Here is a 27,806-nt window from a genome sequence, read left to right as displayed (position 1 = left end):
CCTGGAGTAAAATCTGTAGTTGCTCTGAAACATATTAGGCTCATGGCTGGCCATCTTGAGGGAAACCAAGGTGATTCTCTGCGTCAGGTCTGAACATAAAATCTTCTTTCTCTTTACTTTGTGTTTAGTACACAGTGCTCCAGACAAACATGAATCTTAATCCCAAAATATGTAGAAACTAAATAAAATTTGTAGGAAATAAAAATTTTACCGTTTTCATAACCAGGTTAACTCATAGTTACAGTAGGTTTCTCGTCTGCCATGCAAAAAAGCCCAGGTTTCGTTGCGTCCGGAAAGGCATCTGTGTAAAACCTGTGCTCAGTTGTTGTGAGGATCAGTTGATCTGCTGCGGGGACCCTTCAATGGGGGCACCCCAAAGACTAACAACAAACTGACTGACAAAAAGTCTACCAATTTTAATGGCAAATTAAATCTTTTGTAGTGTTTTGTGAGTCACTTCAACCATATTAAGGCATATTCTATTACTGTAGTATCACACTCTCCTGTGCTCCTGGGCATGCAGGCTGGAGATAAGAGAAAAAGGATTAAAGATCTTTGCATGTCTTAGTGTGATGCAGAGTTTTATTCGCTCGTCGTATGCACGGTCTCTGTACTGTAGACGCTCCGCAGTCTGATACCAAGGTTTAAGTAGTTATGAGCTTAGCCTGGCGTAGCTACCCGTTTTTGTTTGTGTGGGTAGGCGTGTCACAGTAGGATCCACACTCACAGCATGTCATGAAAGTTGAAGACGATGCTGCTCTTGAAATGTGTGTTTCAACAAGACAATGACCCCAGACACACCAGTAAGCAAGAAGCATCTTGGTTCCAGACCAACAAGATTGACGTTATGGAGTGGCCAGCCCAATCCCCAGACCCTAATCAAATAGAAAACTTGTGGCCTGACATTAAAAATGCTGTTTCTAAGGCAAAACCAAAAAAAGCAGAGGAATTGTTGCGTGTAGTACAATTGTCACAAATGTAAAGTTCTCAGAAAGCATGGTTATACAACTAAATATTTGTTCAGAAATGCACAAGATTAAATTAAGTGACTTTGTAGTCACTCCGCTACTTCGTTTAAGGAAGCGTACAAACTGTATTAAGCCATAAATCGTAAAGCTCAAAAGAACCTTAAAGCATAAAATTATGTCCAGATCGTGTAAAAAAAAAAAAAAGAAATCAGAGACATGGTTATTCACAATATTAATTAAGACTTATTGTCAGATTGCGAAGAAGAGGAAGAGGGAAGCAGGACCTCAGTATGGTGTGCAAGGAGTTAAGGAACCTCAGAAAAAGCACTTAATTAAAAATGCTGCAGTGGTCTTTAACCATCCTCGACTATCTTCTTCTGCTGCTCTGAGGACAAATGGCAGAAATGTGAGTTTAGTGTTTTACTGTATGCATGATGACACCAATATACAGCTGACATTTGAGAAGTTTTGAGTTACTTTAAAAATACTGTTTATTAAGTTGGCCCAATAGATGTGCAGGAATATACATATTTATTTGTGGAGTCCCTGTAATTTTTTTACTTAAAGTCCATTCTAGAGCACATATGTAGTATGTGTATACTTGAGTAAAAAAGGTGGTACCTCTACTTGTAGAGTAGTCCATTTTTAACAAAAAATAGATAAAGGCTAAATCCCAAACCCCTATCTAAACCCTGATCAAGGGCACTACTTTGTGTGTATTACAAAGAATTGTACAACCATACATAGCATGCTAGCTTTCAATTTAAGTCTACTTTGGATTCGAACCCTGGAACATGATAGTTAATGGTGCTAATATTCTAAATTCTCCAATTAGATTACACGGAAGGGGAAATTGGAAGCAGCGCTGGAGAAAAAGCTGCAGAGTTTAGAGCCACCTCTGGAAGAGCGTTACATTGTGAATGCTGCTGTGATTCCTAAATTCCGTCCACGATCAAGGTTCTTCAAAGCAACGGCCTCAGGGACAGGCTCCGCCAGGAAATCACTGAAGGAGGAGCCTCTTATGATCCATGGCCTAAGCGTTTCAAAATACCAAAATCTCTACCACACAGTGGTGGATCCAAGCCTTTTGATGTCCAATGGAGAGCCACGCGCATACTCCATGGAGTTGGGCCGCGGAATCAAGCAGCGCCTGTGGGAGAAGCTCAACAGCCTTTCTCTAGTAAAAAGGACAGTTATATGATGGTAAGCAGGCTTTGTCAAGTTCAAGTCAAGATAGTAAAATGTACTTGAAAATCCATACTGTGTATTTATTTAAAAATGCATTTTTATTACTTACATGTTTTTTTTTTTGGTACTTTTGGTACCAAGGGGCAGGGCTGTTTACATATAGGTCTGTGTGTTGAATTAGAAATTCAATCTGTGGCAGTCAACACCGATATCATGATTAACAAACAACAAATTGATCTATGGGAAACACCCACGTCAGGAGATTGCAGACACAGTTGTAGTTAAAAGAGGGTATTTTATTAAATGTACTAAACACTGGCAGTCAAATCAAATGTGTGTAATCAAAAACAGAAGTCAATAAACAGGCAGAGGTCAGTCAATCGGTAAACAATGTGAACAAGAACGAGACAAAGTCGTAGACAGGTTTGATCACTGTGGTCTTGCACCGCCTCAGTCTGTGCATGGAGTTTGTGCTTGGTGGGTTTCCTCTGAGTATTTTGGTTTCCTCCCACATTCCAAAGAGATGCAGATTAGGCAAATTGCCGTTTCCAAATTACTCAATAGTGAATGAGTGAGTGCGTGTGTGTGCTTGTGCCCTGCAATTGACTTGCTCTCTATCCAAGGCGTAACTCACCTAATGCTCACCTTAGTCCCCTGGTATAGACTCCAGTCCTCCCGCAACCCTGTACAGGGTAAGTGGTATAGAGAATGAGTGAGTGAGAAAGTGTCAGTATTTTCTATGATTTGCGTTTTGACCTGTGTGCTGTCTGGGTCAGTCAGGGTGAGTCACGTCCAGCCAGTTGAGAACTTCCTGAAGGCCCTTTCCAGAATGAGCACTGAGCTCCAAAACTGTGATCGATTGGGAAGCAGAGGCAATGATGTCATCCATCCTAAAGAGTGATTTTATTTTCACTGGTGACATAGTGCATGCAAGATCACTAGAAAGAGAATTAAAAAAATGGAACTTAGCAAGCTGTAACCCTCTCAAGTCACCTTAAAGTGCGGCTTCAGGGAACAATGATGTCAGATTTGTTAAATACATTTGTTCCTCTTGTGGTCATTTTATTTCCTCAAAAGTTAAAAGCAAGTTAAATTAAATAAATGAATCCTATGAAACATTTAAGGAGTTAGATCAGCATTGAGAACATGGTTGCTTGTCATTTTTAATTAAAAAAAGCACAACACTAATTAAAAACATTAAAGTCTGACCTCTTATTGAACAGCACAAGGACAGAGGCGGAACGGAGTGGCTCGGCCGAGAGAACGCTGAGCAGCTGGATGCACGAGGAGGAAATCTGTGTGATGTTGGCAGAGTCTATCATGAACTGAAGACAAAAGCATAGTGTAATTTTATGGAAACATTCTGGAATGTCATTTTGCAGGGTGGAGTTTTAATAAATGAACTACTAATATTGCGGAAAAAATGCTGCCACGGGAAATATTTTTGTTCTGTTTGACCATTTGCAGTGTTTTCTATTACATAACACTTACAATAACAGATGTGCAGTCTCTAAAGTAGCTGGGCCATATAGGGCCCATGCAGCCTCCTAACTCTCTGATAGTCACGCTTCTCTTCTTCAGTGTCAGGTCAGTCAGGTTAGTGCCCACCTGTACAAAAAAAAATTACCAGCTCAGCTATATGATGTACTCTGCATCTATAAGATGCATTTATGTAAATCTACAGTACAGTTTGACTCTAATGCTCATCTCTGTATTCGCTGAATCAAACACAGTTATTAGAGTAAAAAAATCCTTTTATAATCGTATATAATGCTCTGCTACACTAATGCATTTATCCCAGCATTTCACTAGTGCTTGGACACCATCAAAGCACTAGTGAAATGAAGCATTTCCGTTTCCGTTTCCACGGAAACAATTGCAGTGATCTCTGAACCATCTTAGCCAGGATTTGTCATGCATGCGCACAGGGCCTTCTTGAAATATTTGCACCATTCAAATGTCTTACTGTGTCTCATAACCGTACTGTGGTTGAAGTCTTCAGTAAATGACAATTTTCTTATGCCTTCATTCACAAAAAAAATCAAAAGTCCCAGTTTGACATACACAACATTTGTCACAGTTTGACATGACAGTCCTGGTATTTCTATGCAATTTGTGTTCATTTTTATTTAGCGTTGTGCAACAAAGTGATGCATCAAGTACTGTAGTCACCTTTACTTTTAGGATTGTGGTTCAGATGAATTTACATGCATGTGAACATTATTAATGCTCTCAGAACCAATCTTATTAGTAATTATGTATTAAAAATAAAGAATTCACATACAATGCCTTGCAAAAGTACCTCTTTATGGAGGAGTGGCCAGAAAAAGCCATTACTTAGGTTTAAAAATAGGAAGGCATTTGAGTTTGTCAAAAGACATCTGGGCGACTCCTCAAATACAGGAAAAAAAAACAAAAAATACAGGAATATTCTTGAGGAAAACCTGTTTCAGTCTGCCTGTGGAGATTCACCTTCCAGCAAGACAATGACTAGAAGCATACTGCTAAAGCAACACTCGAGTGGTTTAAGGGAAAACATTTAAATGTATTGAAATAGTCTAGTCAAAGCTCACACCTCAATCCCATTGAGAATCTGTGGTCAGACTTGAAGATTGCTGTTTACAAGTGAAAACCATCCAACATGAAGGAGCTGGAGCAGTTTTGTCTTGAGGAATGAGCAAAAAACCCAGTGGCAAGCTAATGAAGACTTATCTAAAGCGAATTGCAGCTGTAAACAAATACATACAATAAATATAGCTGGATAAAAATGGACATATGTTGCACTTACTGTAGGCAGAGTAGCAGGTGGTTCTCCTAAAGCAGCTGGCTCACCCCTCTGACACAGCTGTACCTTTAGCTAAGGAAAAAACAACGTCAAGATGTTGTCAACCAAAAAAAAACATAATTAACAAAAACAGCTCGGGGTTTAAATTCAATTACATATTCTCTATACAAAACGATAGATGTACTTTCTAACCAAAATGCTCATTATCTTTTTTTTTTTAGGATATAAAGACATAAACACGATAATCAGGTCTATCGAAACAATGCTAGTTAACCGGCTAGTCAGCTAGCTAGCTCGCTAAATCAGGATATTCTGCAGTTGTTTTACAAGCAGGGTCTTTCCGACGCCCGTCGCACCCAGTAATAAACACATAACTATGACTCAGATAATAATTAAAAACCAAGCAAAACGCAATATATGTAAATTTTTACATATTACAAATATATCACGCTTAAAGCTTTAAAACATCTAGATAGCTAACCACCCCCAAACACGCAGCTGAGGGTTACCATGACGACCTCCTCCAATTTCAAAGTAAAAGCAACTTAACTGAATCTGATTTTATATATATATATATATATATATATATATATATATATATATATATATTATATTATATTTTATTTTATTTTTCTCTGATTGAGTTCTCATATTCACTGCGTGTTTTCGAATTTTGTACACATTATATTTTATACATAATATTTAATATATTTTATTTTATATTATTGGTCTGTATTTTTTACAAAGCAGGAAATGTGCATTTTACCAGGTCCACCAATATACAGCTAGAATTATCAGATACTGTTGGTTCTCTGTCAGTCACTCAATTAAAATATAGTAAAATGTATGTGGACACTTAAAATGTATGTGGACACCTATATATGGTTCTTACCAAACTTTAGTCTTACTTTAGGCACAAAGTTTACCTCATAGAATTGTTTAGAATATTTTTGTTGTAAAGTCACCTGGTCTACCCTGGCCACCTAGTTTAAAAGCTCAGGTTCTGCTCCCAAATTCAACAATTATATTATGCATTAAATGCAGAAGCCGAAGAACATTTGCTATCAGATAATGTATAATTAATACCAGTTTTGACATTCTGGAGCAAATTAGATAACATTAGGGTAACCGTTATATTGTTTAACATGCATCCATCCATCCATCCATCCATGAATTTCCATGCTCTTATATACTATTCAGTCATTCACAGATGCATGCCATGGCAAAATGTTTCACTTATGACCGATCTTTGGATAGCTGTATATCATTTTTTTGTATTACCCTTTATGCATGTCTTTGTGTCTCAGGGATAACCTGGTGGGGTCAAAGTCAAGTGTACAGAATAAGCACATAACATGATAAAAAAGTGTTAATGTCTAAAACATCTAGAAGTCATGTGTGATGAGGCTAAAAGAAGTCAAATGTATATTTATGACCTACAGATATTGATGGTACACTGTAGTGTACTGTATCCATCTTTAAGATAAGCTATTTTGCAATAAAGTATTTAATTAGATTAGTATATACAGTATATTATCAATACAGCAATGAGATTAGAGATAAACAGATCTGACCAAGCACATGCTGCACAGGAAACTGAATGTGCAGCAACTTCTACATCTGAACAGCAGCATGTCTGTTGTATGTAACACATCTCTATGGGTGAGTTAATAGAGTAAAAAAAAATCTTACTTTCTATGCAAAGCACTGTGCTGAGCAATCTTGTCTGGTCAGATATATAAATATATATAAAAAAACAAATCTCACTGTTTTGTTACATGTACAAAACCTGAGCAGGTTTGGTTGATCTGAAAACTTCTGCATTGCATGTTGCAATTTCCGCTCACTGAAGATTTATGTGGTTTTGTTATACCACTTTAGAATGCCATCAAACTGCCATAATGTTTCTGTGGTGTGCCATTATAACTATGACAACTATCCAGATGGTCCCTGGCAAACTTCAGACGGGCCTGGACATGGGCTGACTTAAGCATAGGCACCTTCCATGCTTTGCAAGATTTTAAACCATGACATCTTAGTGTATTACTGATAGTAGCCTTGGAAACGATGGTCCCAGCTCTCTTCACGGCATTGACCAGCTCCTCCCGTGTAGTTCTGGGCTGATTCTTCATCATTCTTAGCATCATTGATACCCAATGTATCTATTTAGACTTTGGCTGATTGTGGGGTGCACAGGTGTCTTTATGACTGCTAACGACCTCAAACAGGTGCTACTAATTTAGAATCATGAGCAGAGTGTAGCTGGACTATTTAAAAACAGGATAACAGGTCTTTGAGGGTCAGAAATCTGTCTGATAAGCAAGTGATCAAATACTTATTTGACACAGTAGTTCACAAATAAATTGTTAAAAAAATCTTACAATGTGATTTCAGATTTTTCTTTTTAGATTCAGTCTCACACAGAGGAAATGCACCTGCTGACAATTGTAGACCCCTCCATGATTTCTAAGTAAGAGAACTTGCAAAATCACAGGGGGATCAAATACTTATTTACCTCACTGTACATATTATGCAGCCCTACAAAGTACCTCGCAGCATGTGAGAGAGATTATGATACAATTCAGGCACAAGATTTTGGAGGCAACCTGTACATTTTTCAGACTAACATTTTCTTATCACATTTACATTAAATATTATGGCTTACTTGCAGTCAACACTGAAGTCAACCAAGTTAAAATACATAATAATAGAATAATTGCATATCATGTCACATGTCACATGTATGCATCTTAAATTTCTAACACCACCAAAAACAAACATGCCTTATGTCCATGTCCCATGTGTTTAACATAATTTCTCATTCTAATTCAATCCAACTGCAGTAAAACAAACATCCATGAATTTGCTCCTGCAGTACTGCGCACTCAAATGGCTTGACAGACTTTTCATCACTTGGTCACATTATCTGATTTATTGGTTTTCCTGGCTTTGGCAGGAACCATGGTTGAGTTTCCGGTTACATTTCCGGTTACGTACATTTCCGGTTACATTTCCGGTTAAATCACTGAGAAGTGACATATCAGAATGAGGTTTTCATGTGCTCCATCTAAAATATAATTTAACTGTTTATTTCTGTAGAAATAAGTCTGAAAGCTAACCTTTTTAATGCAGTAGTTTATAATTCCTGACCACTCTAAGAAAGTACATTAGTAAGTACACTACCTGGCAACTTCATTAGGTACACTTTGCTAGTACTGGGTTGGACTTGATTTGCCTTCAGAATTGCTTTAATTCTTCATCACATAGATTTACCAAGGGACTGGAAACATTCCTAAGAGATTTTGGTCCACGTTGATAGACACATCACACAATTGCTGCAGATTTGTCGCTGAACATCCTTGATGTTAACCTCCCATTCTATCACGTCCCGAAGCCGTTCTATTGGGCTTTTAAATTATGCTCAGCTCAGTATGCCAAGAAAATCTCCCCCCAAACCATTGCACCACCAGCTCTGAACTATTGATACAAGACAGGATTGATCCATGATTTTAAGTTTATGCCAAAATGTTGCTTTACTTATCCAACCGGACAACATTTTTCCAATTTTGGTAATCAAATGTGGATTGTAGCCTTAAATTGGGACCTGTTGTGGTCTTCTGCTGCTGTAGCCCATATGTTTGAAGGTTTGATGTGATGTATGATCAGAAATGGTCTTCACCATACCTCAGACATAGCAAGATGTCTTCAAAGAACATTGGCTCACTAAATATTTTCTTTTTTTTTTTTATATTATCTGTAAATCCTAGAGATGGCGTGTGATGTGTGAAAATACCAGTAGCTCAGCAGTATTGGAAATACCTTACATATCACCTTCCTTTCCCATTCTGATACTTTGAACTTCATTACAGTAGATCAACGTCACCATATTTACATGCCTAAATGCATTGTGTCTGCATGTGATGGTTCAATTAGACATTTGCACTAATGTTCAGCTGAACAGGTGTACCTAGTGACCTACCTAACAGCTAATATGTGTGGTGCTTTACAAATAAAGAAAATGCAAAATAAAAATTTCTATTAATTATGAGAACCACTCACTGTATGAATGTCTAGGGTATGGGTAAATGGTTAAATATGTGATAAATGTATTAATTTCTAACTAATGTGGTGGAAGTTCATCCAGCTGCCCAATCGCGGCGTTCCAACTGGAGTTCCAAAGAACTGTGATGGAAATTAAATTAACAACTCTGGAGACTTAAAATAGTATCACAACAAGAGTAAAGGTTTATTTACACAGCACTGGACAGCTCTGTTATACACACTGCAAAAGCATCTGCAAGAGAGAGGTAACCCCGCCCCTCCTCACAGTGCCTTCTACTGTATATTCTAATGGAGCAGATAATGGTGACATCTCATAAAACACATATTGTTTAAGAAAACAACAGAGCTGTTCCCTTGGGTGTTGATAAGCAGGCGAGTGATGCTGTTGGTGCTGAGTCTCTGTCAATGTACATAGATCAAGACCTCTACTTCCTGTACATCTTGTTCTTTCTTGCACGTACACACATTCCAAAGATGCAACTCTAACTGACCCATAATTATGTAGACTTTTAGTAAAACACACAGTACATCCTTTCTACCACATATCCCTCCTTTTTTAAACATATACATTTTTTTAAATATATAAAATAAATATATAAAATAAATATATAAATATATTTTAAGAATATATATATTTTAAGAATATATTACAACAGAACTACCTAAATAGTAAATATCAATCAAAACCTCTCGAAATGGTTTTCAGTTATGCTATCATACAAAAGGTTCAGAAAAGATTATACTGCAATTTTTGTGGGGATAGAACCCTTATGTTATTAAACAGCATCAATTACGACTTCATCTATTTTAGGGTTGAGTATTGGAAAGTAGTCCGTATCCAGAGGGTTTGGTGGCCACCCATGTGTTGATCCTCCTTAATAAATGGTGACGTCTATTGAACTTCCACTTTTTCTTTCAGCGTTTCTTTTTCATTTCCATCTTCAACGTGCTTTAGCAGGGTGTAGCCTTTACCTGTTAATTGTCTCGTCCTTTTTACACATGGTCCAGCCCGTGTGTCAACTTAGCATAGAATGCAAATAGCTTTTTAAGTAAACATGGCTTGTGATTGGGGCCGTGCCAAACCCCTTCTGTGAAAACACTTCCTGCTTTTCTCCAGACTGTTTTCTTTTCTGGAGTGGCTGCGCTCTGCAGTTCTTCAAGGTTAGCTGTGGAGGTGAGAGCATCAGGCACACACATATTATCATTATGGGAAAGAGGAAGTTTGACCGTGGCCTTGGCAGCTGCATCTGCTTTTGCATTTCTCTGTGAGACAGAATCAGCTTTGTTAAAGTAACCCTCACACTTACACACAGCAATAGTTTTGGGCAACAGGATGGCATCTGGAAGGGCAGATATCAGGGCATGGTGTGTAATGGATTTGTCAGAGGATGTTTAAAATCCTTTGTTTCCACAGAGTCTTGACTTTGAAAATCACACCCCACGCATTTCTACTGTCCGTGTATATGTTAGCAGGTTTACCTCTAGCCAATTCACATACTCTGTGAGTGCGATAAGCTCAGCAGCTTGAGTGAAGAGATGTGTAGGAAGCAACTTTCCGATCCATCAACAAACAGCTCGATATCTGGATTCTGTATGGCACTTCCTATCGATTAATTCTATAGGGAACAAAGTTGTTTAACAGTGAGCAAAGTAGCAGTGGGTTCTGTAGAAAGAAGAGTTACAGGGTTAGAACTAAACATCTTTTCACAGTAATATTTATTATTTAGTATTGTATTTTAATCACTCTGTAGCAGATAAATGTGATGCTTTTCTGTATAAAAAATTCTGCATCTGTTATCCACTATATCTTTAGGCTACACCTGCCTTCTCTGTTGCTGGTACTGCACATAAATTCATGAGTAATCGTGCCACTACAGGATTTGATTTGTCTGAGATGTAAGTAGGTAAGTAAGTAAGTATTTTATGCTCATGCTCATTTCTCTTCTTTGTTTTAGAATTTGGAATACTTTGGATTACTACTTGGATCTCGTGGCAAAACAATTTGACTTGTGTTTGTTAAAATTGTAGCTTTGATATGGGTCCCTTTAGGACCTTGTTCTACTAGACAAAAAGGAGATGCTGGGGTGTACTATGACAACAGATTTCAATTAAAAATTAAACACACGAATTATTTCAGCTAAAGACTCAGGTAGAAGGGGATACCATATGAAGTTTGTAGGACTTAAAATTTGACTTTGGAGTGATCATCACTTCAGTTCCCTTGATTGAACCTACATAATATTTGTTTTGTCCCATGATGTGTCATGGAAATCAGCTGGTGGATCATCTGGAGCAACCTGTGTTAGAATATACTGAATATCAGAGTCAAACTTAATATCTGGGGTCAATTCCACAGCTATCTCAGCTAGAACTACTGTACCCAGTTAAGATTTATACTATATGGGCCCCTTTTTGGGCTGGGAAGAACCATTGGGTCTGTGATGGGTTCCTAATCCCACCCTTTTGCCACTCCAAGTAGCCAAGGACCAATGGCCTTCCACTCAGAGTTGACATGTGAAATTGATGCCCAAACAGTGAATGGGTGTGGCCTGCCCGTCCTGACTAAACATTAATTGCCGCTACCGTTTTAAATGTACATTCATATCAACTACCACACAGAGTTTTATCACTAATCTCCCAAAAATACCAACTTTGATTAGATCACTGTCTGACCCCACAGAACTCAATCAGGCGACTGAATATTTAGAGTCGACATTTTGTTACACCTTAGATAATGTAGCTCCAGTTAAAAAAAAAATTGTTAGAGATAAGAAACTTGCTCCCTGGTATAACGATCATACATGCTCTTTATAACAGACAACTCAGAAAATTAGAATGTAAATGGCATCAATCTAAATTGTTAGTATTTCAAATAGCATGGAAGGAGAGCATCCTGAACTATAGAAAAGCTCTTAGTGTAGCTAGATCAACGTATCTCTCCACTCTTATATAAAATAACAAAAATAATCCTAGATTTTTATTTAATACCGTAGCCAAATTAACCAGAAATAAGACCACTGCAGAAATCTCCACAACAACATTGTGTAATAGTGAGGACTTTTTCATAATAAAATTGTAAATATTAGGCATAAAATTGAGGCTTTGAAACCAAACAATGTAATTTATGCAGATGTTAAACTAGCCATGTCAGATCAGAACCTAGAATACTTTACTCCACTTGAAGAGAATGAACTAATTTCACTCATCTCTTCTGCAAATTCATCAACCTGTATATTAGATTCTATATCGACACATTTTCTTAAACAGATAGTACCAGCAATAACAGAACCCCTGTTGAGAATAACCAATTCTTCACTCAGCATTGGGTATGTCTCAAAATCTTTTAAATTAGCAGTTATTAAACCGATTATTAAGAAACCTGACCTCGACCCCTGTTAGCTGTCCAATTACAGGCCAATATCAAACCTCTCCTTTATCTCTAAGATTCTGGAAAAGATAGTAGTGGAGCAGCTATTCTCATATCTTCATAAAAATAGCTTACATGAACTGTATCAGTCAGGATTTAAGCCTCATCATAGCACAGAGACAGCACTCATTAAAGTAGTAAATGACCTCCTAGTGGCCTCTGATCAGGGTTGGGTCACTATACTTGTGTTACTCGACCTCAGTGCAGCTTTCAACACCACTGATCATAGTATTCTTCTTCACAGATTAGAAAATGTAGTAGGAATTAAGGGTACCGCCCTCTCCTGGCTCAGATACTATTTGACCGATTCTGCATGTTCTCTAGTGGAGTCTGGTGTTCCACAGGGTTCAGTTTTAGGCCCACTGCTTTTTCTCCCTTTACATGCTTTCTCTGGGCAACATAATTTAGTTTTCACTATTATGCTGATGACACACAGTTATACATCTCAGCAAAACCTGATGAGATAAACCAGCTTACTAATGTTGAGCAATGTGTGCAGGACATAAGAAATTGGATGCTTATTAACTTCCTTCTGCTTAATCCAGATAAGACAGAAGTTCTAGTCATAGGACCGCATACAGCTAGTAAGATTCTAGATCACACTGTAACTTTAGATGCCCTTTCTGTTCCATCAAGTGCAACAGTAAAAGACCTTGGTGTGATTATAAATTCCAGCCTTTCATTTGAAGCTCATGTAGATAATATTACCAGGATAGCATTCTTTCACCTCAGAAATATGCCAAGATAAGAAATATATTGTCGCTAAATGATGCAGAAAAACTAGTTCATGCTTTTATCACCTCTAGGTTGGAATATTGTAATGCCCTACTGTCTGGTTGTTCAACTAGGTGCATACACAAGCTTCAGCTAGTCCAGAATGCAGCAGCGAGAGTCCTCACTAGAACTAGAAGATACGAGCACATCACACCTGTCTTATATTTACTTTGTTGGCTCCCTGTGAAATTTTGAATCGATTTTAAAATACTACTTTTGAAATATAAAGCATTAAATGGTCTTGCACTGCAGTATCTGAGTGAACTGCTAGTGTCTTACGATCCGCCACGCCTACTTGATCAAAGGATGCAAGCTGCTTGTCAGTACTGCGTATTATGAAAACTACAGCTGGGGGCAGAGCTTTTTCTTACAAAGCCCCAAAGTTATGGAATACTCTTCCGAATAGTGTTCGGGACTCAGGCACAGTCTCAGGATCAGTTTAAGTCCAGGCTAAAAACCTATTAATTTAATTAAGCATTTTTATAAATAGATTTGCCTTAGGTAAAGGAGCAGATCTGGGGGACTCATGGACGTAGAGTATTATGGTGAACTGGTATGTTTAGATGCTGTCTTCCCCACTCTCATTGATCACTCAGGTTTGTTGATGGTGAGGTGATTGGTTGCTTTCATCTCAGGGAGCCCTCATGTTTGTGTTTCCTTCTGGCTCTTCCCTTTTAGTTATGCTGTCATAGTTAGTCCTGCTGGAGTCTCTGCTTGCACTCTACAGTAAATATACATTTACATTATACATTATGTGACTGTGACCATACCTAACTGTTATCTCTCCTCTTCTGCTCTCTCTCCAATTCTTTCTCTTCCCTCTTTCCCCCTCTCTCTCTCCCCCTCTCTCTGTCGAGCTACACATGTCGTTCCTGAGCTGCCAGTGATCCAGACTCCCTCTGCTCTCCGGACCTGTCTGACCCATCCTGTTGCCCCACTTCTGGTTGGAGATCTCATCACATGGATGCCTCCTGTGTCTCTTTGGGATGCGTCTGGTGTCTGGGGATGGTTTTCTCTACCTAGAAGACGGTTCTGGTCTCGACTGGTGTTGGCAGCTGTTTCTCTGAGGACTTGACAATTCGATAGTTCATACAAGTCTACCTGAGTTTTCAATAACTAACTGGACTCCATATTAACATCAATTAACATCAACTGTTATGCTGAACTGCCTGCCAACCAACACACAGTATGAATGCAGATCAATTCCTGCTCTCTGTTTCACCCAGATGAGGATGGGTTCCCTGTTGAGTCTGGTTCCTCTCAAGGTTTCTTTTTACCATCTCAGGGAGTTTTTCCTTGCCACTGTCGCCCTCGGCTTTCTCACCAGGAACTATTTGACCATTTTGATTCATACACATTCAAATTCCATACAAACTTATAATTCTTTTGATTGTGTAAAGCTGCTTTAGGACAATGCCAATTGTTAAAAGCGCTATACAAATAAAATTGAATTGAATTGTTCCTATAGCAGCATGTCACAGCTTCCATTCATAGACATAAGTTGGTAATCAGTGTACTCTGGATAGGTGACTGACAGACCTCTGTGATCACTAGTGATTGAAATGATAAGTTTTACACATTAGGCTTTTGTCCACCAAATTTACTGAACAGCTTCAGAAATCACAAAGTAAAATTAAAATGGCCAATCCACCTATTTCACATTTTAGTGTTACTTGCTGAGTGACTTGCTGAGTCACAGGGACCCCTGATTCCCCTATAAAGAGCAAAAACTCCGCTCAGCTTAGGTGGTATAACAGACTTAATAACTGATCTGCCTGCCCCTGAATCAACCAGAGAGGTACTCTATTTACATAGAGACTTAGAGTAATCTGAAATATACATTATATACATGCTCTTAGGTACATACTTCTGTTTTAAAAAGGCTATTGCAGTTTCAACGTGACCTATATTAGTAACAGGATAGGGTGTGGTAAGCTTAAGCTCATCTTCTTTGCGAAACATAGAAAATTGTGACTCACTCAACCTTTCCGTAGTGCCTCCCTCCATGCCCCTCCACCTTTCTTAATCTCCTTTCTGTGTTTTATTCACCGCCTACTTATTGGGGCAGTGTCTCATCTACTGATCGTTGGACCCACACATGACCCATCCATGTCCTCTGCCTGGCCCACACCCTCCGCCTCTGAAAGCTGATCCTTCATCTCACTGGGCCTGGACAGTGACCATCTGGAGCAGGTCCTTTTGTGCAGCACGATTTTTATCATCTGGCTTTCGTTGTTTCTTTTGCCTTTCTTGGTTGAAAAGTTTCTCTACATAAATGGCAAGTTGTTCAATCAACGTGAATTTCCCCACGTCTCTTGTGATGCACATGTCCTTAACCTTCTTTGCAATGTCCTCCTTAAGTTCATTCATGAAACTATTCGGGCTTTGTGGCATGGTGCATTATCCTGCTGAAGTAGGATAAATAAAATCACTTAATTTGGTATCCACTTGAGTTATCCTTGTGTTATATTGAAATTTGTTTGATGATCTCAATCGATTAAGTGTGTCAATTATGCAAAAAAAAAAAAAAAAAACAGGAAGGAGACAAATACTCAGCTTTATTTATGGCAATGTACTGTATGTCCTATTCTGCTAACAGTGATGTTCTTCACTTATTCAAAAGCTTAAATGGTGGTACATTCTGGTCATAAAGGGATGGACATGGTCAGAAACAATGCTCAGGTACCCTGTGGCATTTAAACGATGCCCAATTGTCACTAAGGGACCTAAAGTGTGCCAAGAAAACATCCCCCACACCATTATACCACCACCACCACCAGCCTGCACAGTGGTAACAAGGAATGATGGATCCATGTTCTCATTCTGTTTACTCCAAATTCTGACTCTACCATTTAAATGTCTTAACAGAAATCGAGACTCATCAGGCAACATTTTTCCAGTCTACAACTGTCCAATTTTGGTGAGCTCGTGCAAATTGTAGCCTCTTTTTCATATTTGTAGTGGAGATGAGTGGTACCCGGTGGGGTCTTCTGCTGTTGTAGCCCATCCGCCTCAAGGTTGTGTGTGTTGTGGCTTTACAAATGCTTTGCTGCATACTTCGGTTGTAACGAGTGTTTATTTCAGTCAAAGTTGCTTTTCTATCAGCTTGAATCAGTCAGCCCGTTCTCCTTTGACCTCTAGCATCAACAAGGCATTTTCGCCCACAGGACTGCTGCATACTGGATGTTTTTCCCTTTTTACACCATTCTTTGTAAATGATAGAAATGGTTGTGCGTGAAAATCCCAGTAACTGAGCAGATTGTGAAATACTCAGACCGGCCCGTCTGGCATCAACAACCATGCCACGCTAAAAATTGCTTAAATCACCTTTCTTTCCCATTCTGACATTCAGTTTGGAATTTAGGAGATTTTCTTGACCAGGACCACACTCCTAAATGCATTGAAGCAACTGCCATGTGATTAGTTGATTAAATAATTGCATTAATGAGAAATTGAACAGGTGTTCCTAATAATCCTTTAGGTGAGTGTATGTATATATATATATATATATATATATATATATATATATAGAGAGAGAGAGAGAGAGAGAGAGAGAGAGAGAGAAACACGGTTTGCGAGTGTTCCGCAAGATGAGCAAAGACTTTGAATACATTTTTACTTGGAAAAACGAGCAAGTCTTGGTTTACGAGTACCGAGTATCATGTATCACACATGCGCTTCTATTTTTGACGCCAAGCGTCACGTGATCACAACTGAGCCGATGGTTTTTCTCTCTCTTGCGCTGCGAAATTGTGGGTAATCGTCTCCCCTGCTGGGTCTTAGTGCTCGTCTCTTACTGGTATAATCAACATCCGTACACGCGTGTACTGTTTACTATAACACTGTGAGCATGTGTCTGTGTGTGTAAAACATATTTTGTTGTGTTTGAAAGCACGTGTGTACAGCGCGCGCGTATTGTTCCTTATAACACATGTGTGTGCGAGCGTATAACGCAAAAGAAAGTCTCATTAGAGTTTAAAAATCCATTTTTTCTCTCCCTCTCTGTAGTTAGTCGTTATGTGTGTGCGCGCATGTAATTTGACACCGCGCTCCTTCACACACCAATACACACACCAACACACTCTCTCGCCTTTACAGCCCCCCTCTTACCCCCTCCTTTTCTCAGCTTTCCACACGCATACAGATGCACAAACACATGCTCTGCCCTACACAGAAACACTGCTCTGTCGTGATTCTTTTCAGAGGTAAAGTACAGATTCATTTGTTTAGTTTTTTTTTCATTACACCAGTGATTCCGTTAGTATGCGCTCACGTGAATGTCATTAGCGATGTTCCTTGCTAATTTTTCAGATAAAACAGTCTTTCTGTTCTTTTGATTGTGTGAAGCTTCTTTGCGACAATGACGATTGTTAAAAGCCAATGTCAAAGTCAATGTCCTCTCTTTGAGCATCACAAAATTTTCCACACAGTATCAAAACAGTCTGCCTTGTCAGACCATCTCCTCACTGTGTGAGCTCCCAAAAAGGACATGCATTAGGTTGTGAATCTTCCAAGGAAGGAAGAGGTAATAAGTTTAATGCCCCACTGCTGTGGGCATAAAATTAAGTTTTATTGTCTCTGGTACAGCATGTAATGTTTTGAGTGAATGTCGGCAGAGTAGTGGACACTCAGGGATGATTAAAGTCAGCAGGTATAATAAAAAGGGAATGTGAGTGTTTTAGCAACCTGCTTTTGAATGAGTAAAGAACATCACTGATAGCAGAATAGGACATACAGTACATTGCCATAAATAAAGTATTTGTCCCCTTCCTGTTTTTTTTTTTGCATAATTGACACACTTAATCGATTAAGATCATCAAACAAATGTTAATATAACACAAGGATAACTCAAGTGGATACCAAATTAAGTGATTTTATTCATTAAGGTAAATAATAATAATAAAATGTGTAAATAATAATAATAAAAAAAACCAATTACCTCTAAGCCTAATAACGGGTTGTGCCACCCTTGGATTGCAACAAGTGAAATCAAGCATTTGCGATAACTGGCAATGAGTCTTTAAAGTCATTGTGGAGGAATCTTGGCTTTAAGGTAATCTAAATTGTATAAAAGTCTGGAATTTGATTTGGCCACTCCAAAACCCAGGTTTTGTTCTTTTAAGCCATTCAGAGTGGACTTACTGGTGTGTTTCGTATCATTAAAAATAATAACCCAGGTGCGCTTGAGCTTGAGATGACAAACTGATGGCTGGACATTCACCTTCAGGATGTTCTGGTAGATCACAGACATCATGGTTCTAGGGCTGCAACTAACGATTATTTTAATAATTGATTAATCTGTAGTTTTTTCCGATTAATCAATGAAACAAAAGCAAAACAAGAAAAGCATTAATTTTCAAAAAAAAATTTAAAAACAGAACTAAAATCTTTAGAAAGTGCACAAACGTTGCTCCTTGAGCTGTTATAATAAAATAAAATAAAAATGGACTAACACAAAAAACGTACACATGTATGCTTTACATTTGCCAAATATATACAGTGGAACCTTGGATTACAAGTATGATTCGTTCTGGAAGCAAGCTCGTATTCCAAAACACTTGTAAACCAAATTAAATTTTCCCATAAGAAATAATGAAAACTCAAATTATTCATTCCACAGCCCCAAAAATTTATACATAAAAATAGTTAACACAAAATATTAAGTAAAAATAAAACAAATTTACCTGCACTTTACCTTTTAAAAACAAAATAAAAAATAAATTCCGACAGAAGTGTTTCCATTTGTGCGCGCAGGCGCTGTGTGGGTATACACTCAGAATGGGACAGTAGAGGGAAACCAATAGTTAAACCATAGGAAACTGGCACAGATGCAAGGGGCTAAATACATGCAAAGAGGCAGAAGTTTCATTCAGAGACAGTTCAGAGACATTCCTGAAAATCAGACGTCTACCAGGGACATGGGAACAGAGAACATCCATTTAAATAGGCACATTCTTGCAGGAAAACACTATCCTCTAAGAATTTCAGTCAGGTTTCAGGCCCCATCATAGTACAGAAATTGCACTAGTTAAAATTGCAAATGACTTGTTTTTAGCTTCGGACCAAGGCTGCATCTCAATACTTGTCTTACTTGTTCTTAGTGTTGCATTCGACACTATAGATCATAATCTTCGCATAGATCGCTTACAAAATTACATAGGTATTCGGGGACAGGCATTAAAATGGTTTAGATCATACGTGTCTGATCAATACAATTTGTAGATCTAAATGAAGAACTGTCTTTTGTAATGCCATTGAAATATGGGGACCCACAAGGGTCAGTTTTAGGACCTCTGCTGTTCTCAATATACATGCCATCCCTTTGTAAGGGACCACCACTAGAGGTCACTGTTTCGTTTGTGTAGTTTTGGTTTGCAGACTCAGTTTCCCAGAAGGCACTAGTTGATTGGATCGCCTATAAATATGTTTATTCTCAAGGATTTATAAGCTGCTGCTCCAACAATGACATCATAGAAGTTGGTAAGTATTTTCGAAAAAATAACAAATTAGGGCACTTTAAATACTTCTTTATCTGTTTAATTATGTAATAAAGAAACTGGAGCTAAATGTTTAAGCAGTTCAGCTTGTGTTTATTTATTTAATTATTTTTATTTAATTTTCCAAATTGATATGGAAATATCAATGTCAATGATTAGTAATCAACACGAAAAAAATTCTGTGTTTGAAGTCTCAAGTGCTTCAGTGTTCGAAGACTCACTTGAGAATCTCACATGAGTTAATTATATCTTATTAATTGTTTTACATTTTAAGGTTCTGTTTCACAAACAAGAAAAGTAAAATTTGACAAGTAATGTTTGGAGAATAATATTAAAATAAAAATTATATTAAAATTGTTGATTTTTAAATTATTTCTTAGTTGATTTTTAAATAACTATTGGTTATTTTAATTCCATCCCCTATTAGGAAAAACATTAAAAAATGAAATGATAAACATGAACACTCTGGTAACAGTGAGCTAGGTCATGGAGACTCTCGGCTCTTCGCTTTGTTTAGCAGTGATGGGACTCAAGACGTCACAACCTCCTTACTGAGTTCTCCCACCTCCAGAGAGGCCGGACTCACACTGCTCACCCAGTGAAACCCTCCTCTTTCATTTCAGTTGTGAGTTTGAGAGACGAAGATTTATATAGATTTAGTGAGAGGAAGAGCTGGGGATCTCTTGAGTGTGTTATCAGGGCAGTACTGAAACAGAAAGCAACAAACAGTGACTGTATTATTCTTTAATTTAATGCCCGAGAGCAGGATTTAATCAGTGGTTAGTGTGTTCAGTTTGGATCTGTTTTCTTTTTACTCACAATGAGCCACCCGTTTCTTCTGTTTCTTGGTGAGTCACATCTATTTTGGTTTTGTTTCCATGTCAGTGGTTACAGATGTAGTTTTGTAATTGTACTACTTTCCTGTTCGATCTTTGCAAAACTCCATGATATTGCAAGTGTCACTGACATGGTGAAATCTCACTATCAGTGTGTGAAATTTAGCATTTGTAATTTATTGGTGAGTTTACAGACTGTAAATACTGTACAGTAATTCTCTATGTTGAAACATCAGTTTCACTGTACACAGGCATCCTCTTATCAATGTCTTCTTTTCTTTTTCTTGAGGTTAATATGAAAAAGAAAAAAAAAACCTTGATCTTGTCATGGTAGTGATGTTACAATAAAAAACACCTTCTCTGTCCTAAAGAGTTTCCCAGTGATGGACACTGAAAATCTTTCCCATCAGATTAGTAACTATACACTACCTCACACCCCTCCTAATTCCATGTTCTTTGCTGATTTTTATTTATTTTTACACTGTAAAACAATGCTAAGAGCATACACAATATGCAGTAATCTCGATATTGTAAGATGTGTCTGCTATTTATGTTCTGTAAAGCCTTTCTAACGGGTCTAATCTGATGTAATGTTACTTGGTGATTTCTGAGGCTGGTAATTCTAAATAAACTTCTCCTCTGCAGAAGAGGTAAGTTTTGGTGTTGCTTTACTGAGAAGGTCTTCATAAGAACCAGTTTCATCATGGTGCTTGATGACTAAAATAAATCTCACTGTTTATAAGACAGTAAAATATTTGCTTGTCCTGCCTACATGTTTGATGCCTCCACATAATGATTGCAAGATCTTTTAAAGGGGCACAATCTCATTACCACCTGCAAGTCAATATAATGGTTATAAACATGACTGAAGTTAAACATATCAACACAGGTTACACACAGAGTGCTTGAAGCTGCAGTAGGGTTCAGTAGCTCAATCCATAAGTGTTTTCTGCAACTAGAATACTTTATTATTGTTTTCTTGTAATTTGTAAATATTGTGAATAAATTGTATTTATAAAATCGTCAGACCGACACACCAAATTTACCTTAAAGTAAAAACAGGTCAATTATATAGATAGGATCATTATCTATCTAATGCATTTTGCTAAAGACAAATCAGATCTGATACCATGGTATGATCTAGTTAGATATGTCAAGATTCCAAGATTCCAGATTTTTATTTACTATAACATATTTTATTTTATATTTATATTAAATATTACTGTTTACTCTTACACATCAACACTTTACCTAGAATCTTGTAAAAATATTCTCTGGAAATACAGATAAAATTGAGAGACCTGCTTTTGTTATTACTCTTCAAATTGGTGGTGCCAGCTTTATTTCAGCTCAGGATGCACATTGTTTAGTTTTTTTGCTTACAATTTAATTAAAAAAACTTTCTGTTTAGGTATTTATGATTTTATAAATTCAGTTTACTTTTATTTAATGTTTTAAAATGTTTTCAATTATTGTATTCTTTATTACATTTCCTGATATCATATATGTTGCGTACCAATTATCATGCCATATTGTTTTAATACAATTTATTATCGTATTATGTCTTCTTCCTCTTTTTCTTATACTTATTTTTATCAGTATAAGTGATAAGTATCAACATTCATTTTTGATAAAAGTAACTAGTTGAGTACTTTTCCACTGCAGAAAACTCCTTTGTGATTTCTCATGCATGTTGTCTTAGTCAAGACCTTTATAATTATTCTACTTAGCAAAGTTTGTTTACTACTACCTAAATCTGTTAACTACTAATACCCCTATCTCACCTACACGGTTTTGCGCGGTGGCCATAAGTACAGTTCATCATGATTCACCGCGAGTTTTGTCGCTGTGATTAGGTTTCCATCTTTCTGCGCGTCGGCCCTCGTATAGTCAAACTGTATAGGTGAGATAGGGGGATAACATGGGGGGCTTGTAGGACGACTTTCACTTACACACACACACTAACAGATTGGGAATGACTGCTGTCGGCCTCTCGGATTAAATAAATTGTCTAAATAACGGATTACATTTTTAAAATAATAACTAAGTAACTAAGTATTTAAATGATGGACCCAACGTGTTAGAATACTCCTTACATCAAAAAAGTAATCCAAGTACTCTAACGCGTTACACCCAACACTGATTATCAGTAGTATTAATAACACAGATATCCAGTTGTAAACTGATTTAAAGGTAATTTTTTTCCTGCAGGTCTTCTGTTCGCCGTGTTGAAGGACATGACTGCTGAAGGATGTGATAAAGGATATATAACTGACAATGACCTATGTGTAGGTAAGGACAAACCTGCAAAAAATATTATAATGGTTTTCTGCATGCATAATTTAATGCCTGCATTTTGTCCCGAAAACACTTTTTTTTTCTTTAAAACTGAGCTGAAGTCGTCTGTGTTATGTAATCTTTTAGCATTAATACACACAGTTTATAGAGGAAACCTGGGATGTAATGGTATAAAAAAGAGGTTGATTTATGAATATGAATTATGTGATCAAGGTAAGTCAGGGGGGACATGAATTTAAAATGAAATTCATTGTTAAACAACAGTATGCAAGAAATAACCATAGCTTAAGTCAATCAAAAATATTAATCACCATTAAGAGTAAACAATTAAAGACTTATAACATCACCGACCATTCGAAAAACTAAAGAATCAATCATGCATTTCAGTAAGACAGAAAATTATGAAAGAAAGTATGAAATATAGTATAACATATACAGCAAAAAAAAAAACGTCCCTTTATCAGGACTGTGTATTTCAACAATAATGTTGTAAAAATCCAAATAACTTTACAGATCTTCATTGTAAAGGGTTTAAACAATGTTTTCCATGCATGTTCAATTAACCATAATCAATTAATTAACATGCACCTGTGGAATGGTCGTTAAGACCTTAACAGCTTACAGAAAGTAGGCATTGCTTAGACAACTGCCCGAGTCACACCAGGAACACACAATCCCTCCATCAGTGCTCAGACTGTCCGCAATAGGCAGTCCATGAGGAGGAGATGCACTGCAGTACTTCAAGCAGCTGGTGGCCACACCAGATACTGACTGGTACTTTTGATTTTGAGCCTTCCTTCATTTAGGGACACATTGTGAAACATTTATTGCCCTAGCCACATCAGCAGTCCTCATGCCTCCCTGCAGCATGCCTAATGCACGTTCACGCAGATGAGCAGGGACCCTGGGCATCTTTCTTTAAGCTGTTAAGGTCTTAACGACCATTCCACAGGTGCATGTTAATTAATTGATTATGGTTAATTAAACATGCATGAAAAACATTGTTTAAACCTTTTACAATGAAGATCTGTAAAGTTATTTGGATTTTTACAACATTATTGTTGAAATACACAGTCCTGAAAAAGGGGCGTTTCTTTTTTTGCTGAGTATATATATATATATATATATATATATATATATATATATATATATATAGCCTATATATATACAGTTTGATCTGGTAAAACAATACGAATAAGGCTGAAGCCACATTATATGACTTTCACAATCTTAAAAGATTCTGATAAGACTAGAAGTATAGACTATTCACCTGGCATTGCAGATTTTTTATGACGACTTAAAATTGGTGGATCATATACTTAAAGACTCCACCAGGTGAGGGATCATAAGTGTTGCCAAATAGTCAAAGCGAAATAATAATACAGAGACCTCAGAATATTTTTTCTCCTGTAACAATTTACTTTTATGAATACACAAAATGATGGATAATGTGATGGATATAAAATATAAAAGTTACAAAAATGTGTTTTTTTTATGGCTCCCTAATCTTAGTAGGTCCTTCAGCTTAGCTAAGTCCCCGCATTAAGGCAGTCTTGACAGGCAGCAGCAGTTTTAATGTGCGTTTTAAAAAATACGTCACCATTCCTGCACTTGACTTGGCTTTAGTTTACTTCAACTGTGAACTTTTTCTCCCCACTCGCTCACTAAGCACACACGCACATGATGTTTCTTTTTTACACATGTCGCCATATGATGAATAAATAAAATAATAAATAGATGATTAAATAAATGAATGAATGAATGAATGAATGAATGAATGAATGAATGACCGGGGGGAGTGAAAGATCCCACCTCCTTATGTTGATTGGCTATTGACGGGCCACATTCCCAGGTGAGTTGGTGACCAGTGCATACACACAACAGCGTCCAAAGTCGACTCTGAAAAAGTCAAACACTTCTGATATATTGTGATTCAGGAGAAATCTGTTCTCAGTCTGCTCTCCTCACACACTTGTCACTTCTAAACTGTACTAAGACCCTACACTTGGGCTTTGGCACCATTTTAAATTCTATACAAAATTCCTGTACAAACTTGTGTAGTGTGGCCTCAGCCTGACCTGAGTTGTTAAAAACACGTTCTGGAAAACAACTTTAGCAAATTTTAAAACTGCATTAAAACTAGTCAGAGGAGGGTAAGGGCTATTTCAGACATTTTGGAGGCGCGTAAACTTTTTTTTACGAGTGTTTAGCCTCCACTACAGCCCTAGTCTGCACCACTGGTGTCTGACCTGACTGTCTTCATCTTTTTTTTCTATTGATTTTAGTTCCAGTTTGTTCTTCTGCACATCATTTAGTGCTGTATCCACTGTGCTGTGTATTGTTTTTTTTTATGTTTTTACTTAGTAACAGATGTGATTTAAAATGTGAATAAAATTACTTCACACAAAACATATTTAAGTTAAATAAGTAAAATAATCTACCCAATTACAGTAACATGAGAAAATGTAATTCCTTACTTTCCACCACTTATAATATCTGATTTATTTAAAATTGAATTTGAAATCAAAATCTAATGTTTTATTCTCTAATGTTTCTTTTATTTATTCTTTATATGTGATCTTTATCCTATAATACAGATGAGAATGAGTGTGAGTCTGACACAGGATTGGCATCAATATGTGGTGTAAATGCAACTTGCTACAACACAAATGGTAGCTACTACTGTCAGTGTGTAACGGGGTACCAGACAAGATCTGTTAATTTCAATCAGGATAATAGTAAACTATGCAAAGGTCAGTATGTCTGTGATATTCTCTGATGTTTATTTCTGTATTAATGCTACATTAAGGATAAACCTGAACCTCTGCTTTTGTTGTTCTGTCTCAGATATTAATGAGTGTACTACAAACAAAGTCATCTGTGGCTCTAATGCTACATGCCATAACGCCCCTGGTTCCTATTACTGCACGTGTGTTTCTGGTTTTGTGGCCAGCAACGGACAGAAGCAGTTTATTGCAAGTCAAAGTGTTTCATGCAACGGTGAGACATGAATTAGCTAAGGGATGAAAGTAACAAGCATGAGAACTCTGCTGTAACATTATCTAAACTTAATGTAATAAGCTGACTTTCATGTCTACCCAAATGACAGGAATAAATTTGACATTGTAGCAAGGATTTGTAAAACACATTTGTATATTCTGTGAATATTTGTGAAAGACTCTTAAATGTACTACTGTGTTTACTGTAGTTTTGTAGTAAACCTTCATCATGATACTTCTTAGAGCATTTAATGTTTAATCTACACCACTTTATTTAAAATACACTACATTAGCTTACATGTAAGAAATAAAAAACATGAAACAAAAATTAAGTTAATATATATATACTGTTTAAAAAAGTAAAGGGAACTCTTAGTTCTGGTTTGACTTGAACTGATGCATACACATATGAGAGGCCGTTCAAGTTAAACCGGGACTAAGTGTTCTCTTTACTTTTTTGAGCAGTATATATATAGTATACCGTATATATAGTATATATATATTAGTGATGCTCTGATTGATCAGCCACCGATCATGATCGGCCGATATTGGCTAAAAATAGCTTGATCGGCGAACCCCGAAAGCACTGATCAAAAAAGGCGATCACTTGACAAATTACTCGCGCGACTTTTTCACACGTGCATGCACGCGCAGAGGTAAACAACAGCAGAGAGGAGCTTACCTCCACCGTTGTGAAACATGAGTTCTCCCATCTGGAAGTTTTTCAAAGTGTCCGATAAAGACGTAAAGTTAGCCGTTTGCAATGTATGTCGTGATGAAATCCCTCAAGGTGGAAGCAAGCAACGGCATGAGTTAGACATCTTAGAACACGCTATACAACTGAATATGTCGAGTATGAGAACAAGTTTTACATTTTGCTGCCAATTATAATGCAATCAGTGTATTAAGAGGCTACATCCCATTAAGCTGATCTGTGTTGGTCTGCCTCTTTTTGTTTGGAATAATTTTAAGTTACTTTGCCTTATTTGGGAAAGATGGCCTACAGTAGCCTTAAGTTCTCATTTTCTAAAATAAACACTTGGTGGTTCTTCAAGATCTTGACTGTAGCCTATTTCTACAGTTTTTTTTTTTTAATATAGTTAATTTAGAGTTGTTTCATTTTTACAAATGGTGCAAACTCTGCTAGATTATAGAAAAAGATTCCCATTCCCCTGCCATTCTGTGATCCCTAGTGATCGGCAGTCGGCAGATCATGACCTTGGTGATCAGTAATCGGTGATCGGCCCCACAAAATGCTGATCGGAGCATCTCTAACATATATATACAACTCTGGAAAAAATAAAAGACTGCTGCAATTTACTCCTAAATCAAACCTCTGGAATGTAATCAAGAGGAAGGCTAGTTAGCAAAGCTGAGCTGTTTGTCTCTGATGTATTTAACAATTTGAGGATAAGAAAACTAAAACTTCTATTCTTGTTTTCTTTCAGACATCAACGAGTGTGAGAAAAACAATTGTGGTGTTAATTCTCAGTGCAAAAATACTCCTGGCTCATATTACTGCACATGTAAGCCAGGTTTTGTGAGCAGCAATGGACAGGAAAAATTTAAAGCAATCCAAGGGGTTACCTGCAATGGTAATGTGTTCTTTGGTCATTGTTCTACTTAAATCTACTTAAAGTATTGCATCTTTCACATAAGCTAAATAATATTTTTCAATGTCCATGTTTCCTTGCGCATGTAGTTTGGAGCATTTTAGGCCAAAAGTGCAGAATTCAAGTTATTATCTGTATGGTCAGATTCCGTTATAGCCCTCATGATTTAAGGTGGCTTGAAAATCACTTAAAGAATATTAATTTGATAAATTGAGGAAATTGTAAGAGTTATGTAAATCACTTTGCACAAAAATAAAACCTAGTGAATGGTGTAATTATGTTTTGCTAGCCAAAAACAAAATTACACCATTTACTAGGTTTTATTAACAAGAGGTTTGTCATATTGTCTCAAACCATTT

General features: G+C 37.1%; 3 protein-coding genes across 3 annotated transcripts in view; 2 read left to right on the top strand and 1 right to left on the bottom strand.

Annotated features, from left to right (window-relative positions):
• The window catches only part of LOC128519142 (adhesion G protein-coupled receptor E5), a 181,557-nt gene that overhangs the window by 32,501 nt on the left and 121,250 nt on the right, over positions 1–27,806 (top strand). Inside the window, exon 2 of the mRNA XM_053492739.1 lies at positions 22,749–22,829. Within this exon, the coding sequence (XP_053348714.1) occupies positions 22,749–22,829 (81 nt within the window). The remainder of the gene's footprint in view (positions 1–22,748; positions 22,830–27,806) is intronic.
• LOC128519145 (adhesion G protein-coupled receptor E1-like) overlaps positions 1–27,806 on the top strand; it is an 89,640-nt gene that overhangs the window by 26,208 nt on the left and 35,626 nt on the right. The window contains exon 2 of the mRNA XM_053492749.1: positions 25,433–25,835. The gene's annotated coding sequence lies outside the window, so the exon portion shown is untranslated. The remainder of the gene's footprint in view (positions 1–25,432; positions 25,836–27,806) is intronic.
• On the bottom strand, positions 2,299–5,313 carry LOC128519143 (ADP-ribosylation factor-like protein 16). The gene is made up of 5 exons (XM_053492746.1): positions 5,253–5,313; positions 4,945–5,003; positions 3,648–3,764; positions 3,366–3,481; positions 2,299–3,094 (listed from the first exon to the last, which is right to left on the bottom strand). The coding sequence occupies exons 1-5, from the start codon at positions 5,311–5,313 to the stop codon at positions 2,929–2,931; spliced, it is 519 nt and encodes a 172-aa protein (XP_053348721.1). The 3' UTR covers positions 2,299–2,928.

The sequence above is a fragment of the Clarias gariepinus genome, chromosome 3 (assembly GCF_024256425.1).
Source record: "Clarias gariepinus isolate MV-2021 ecotype Netherlands chromosome 3, CGAR_prim_01v2, whole genome shotgun sequence".
Taxonomy (NCBI): Eukaryota; Metazoa; Chordata; class Actinopteri; order Siluriformes; family Clariidae; genus Clarias; species Clarias gariepinus.
Note: the sequence above shows the minus strand (reverse complement) of the source record. Positions and strands in the feature narration are given on the sequence as shown.

What these genes read in the sequence shown, in the direction of transcription:
- LOC128519143 (XM_053492746.1), bottom strand. Translation starts at nt 5,313, where the DNA reads ATGTGTTTATTACTGGGTGCGACGGGCGTCGGAAAGACCCTGCTTGTA. An exon ending in CACCTGCTACTCTGCCTACA is followed by an intron (nt 3,765 to 4,944) that starts GTAAGTGCAACA and finishes TTTTTTGTACAG; the next exon opens with GTGGGCACTAACCTGACTGA. An exon ending in CTTGTGCTGTTCAATAAGAG is followed by an intron (nt 3,095 to 3,365) that starts GTCAGACTTTAA and finishes TTCTCTTTCTAG; the next exon opens with TGATCTTGCATGCACTATGT.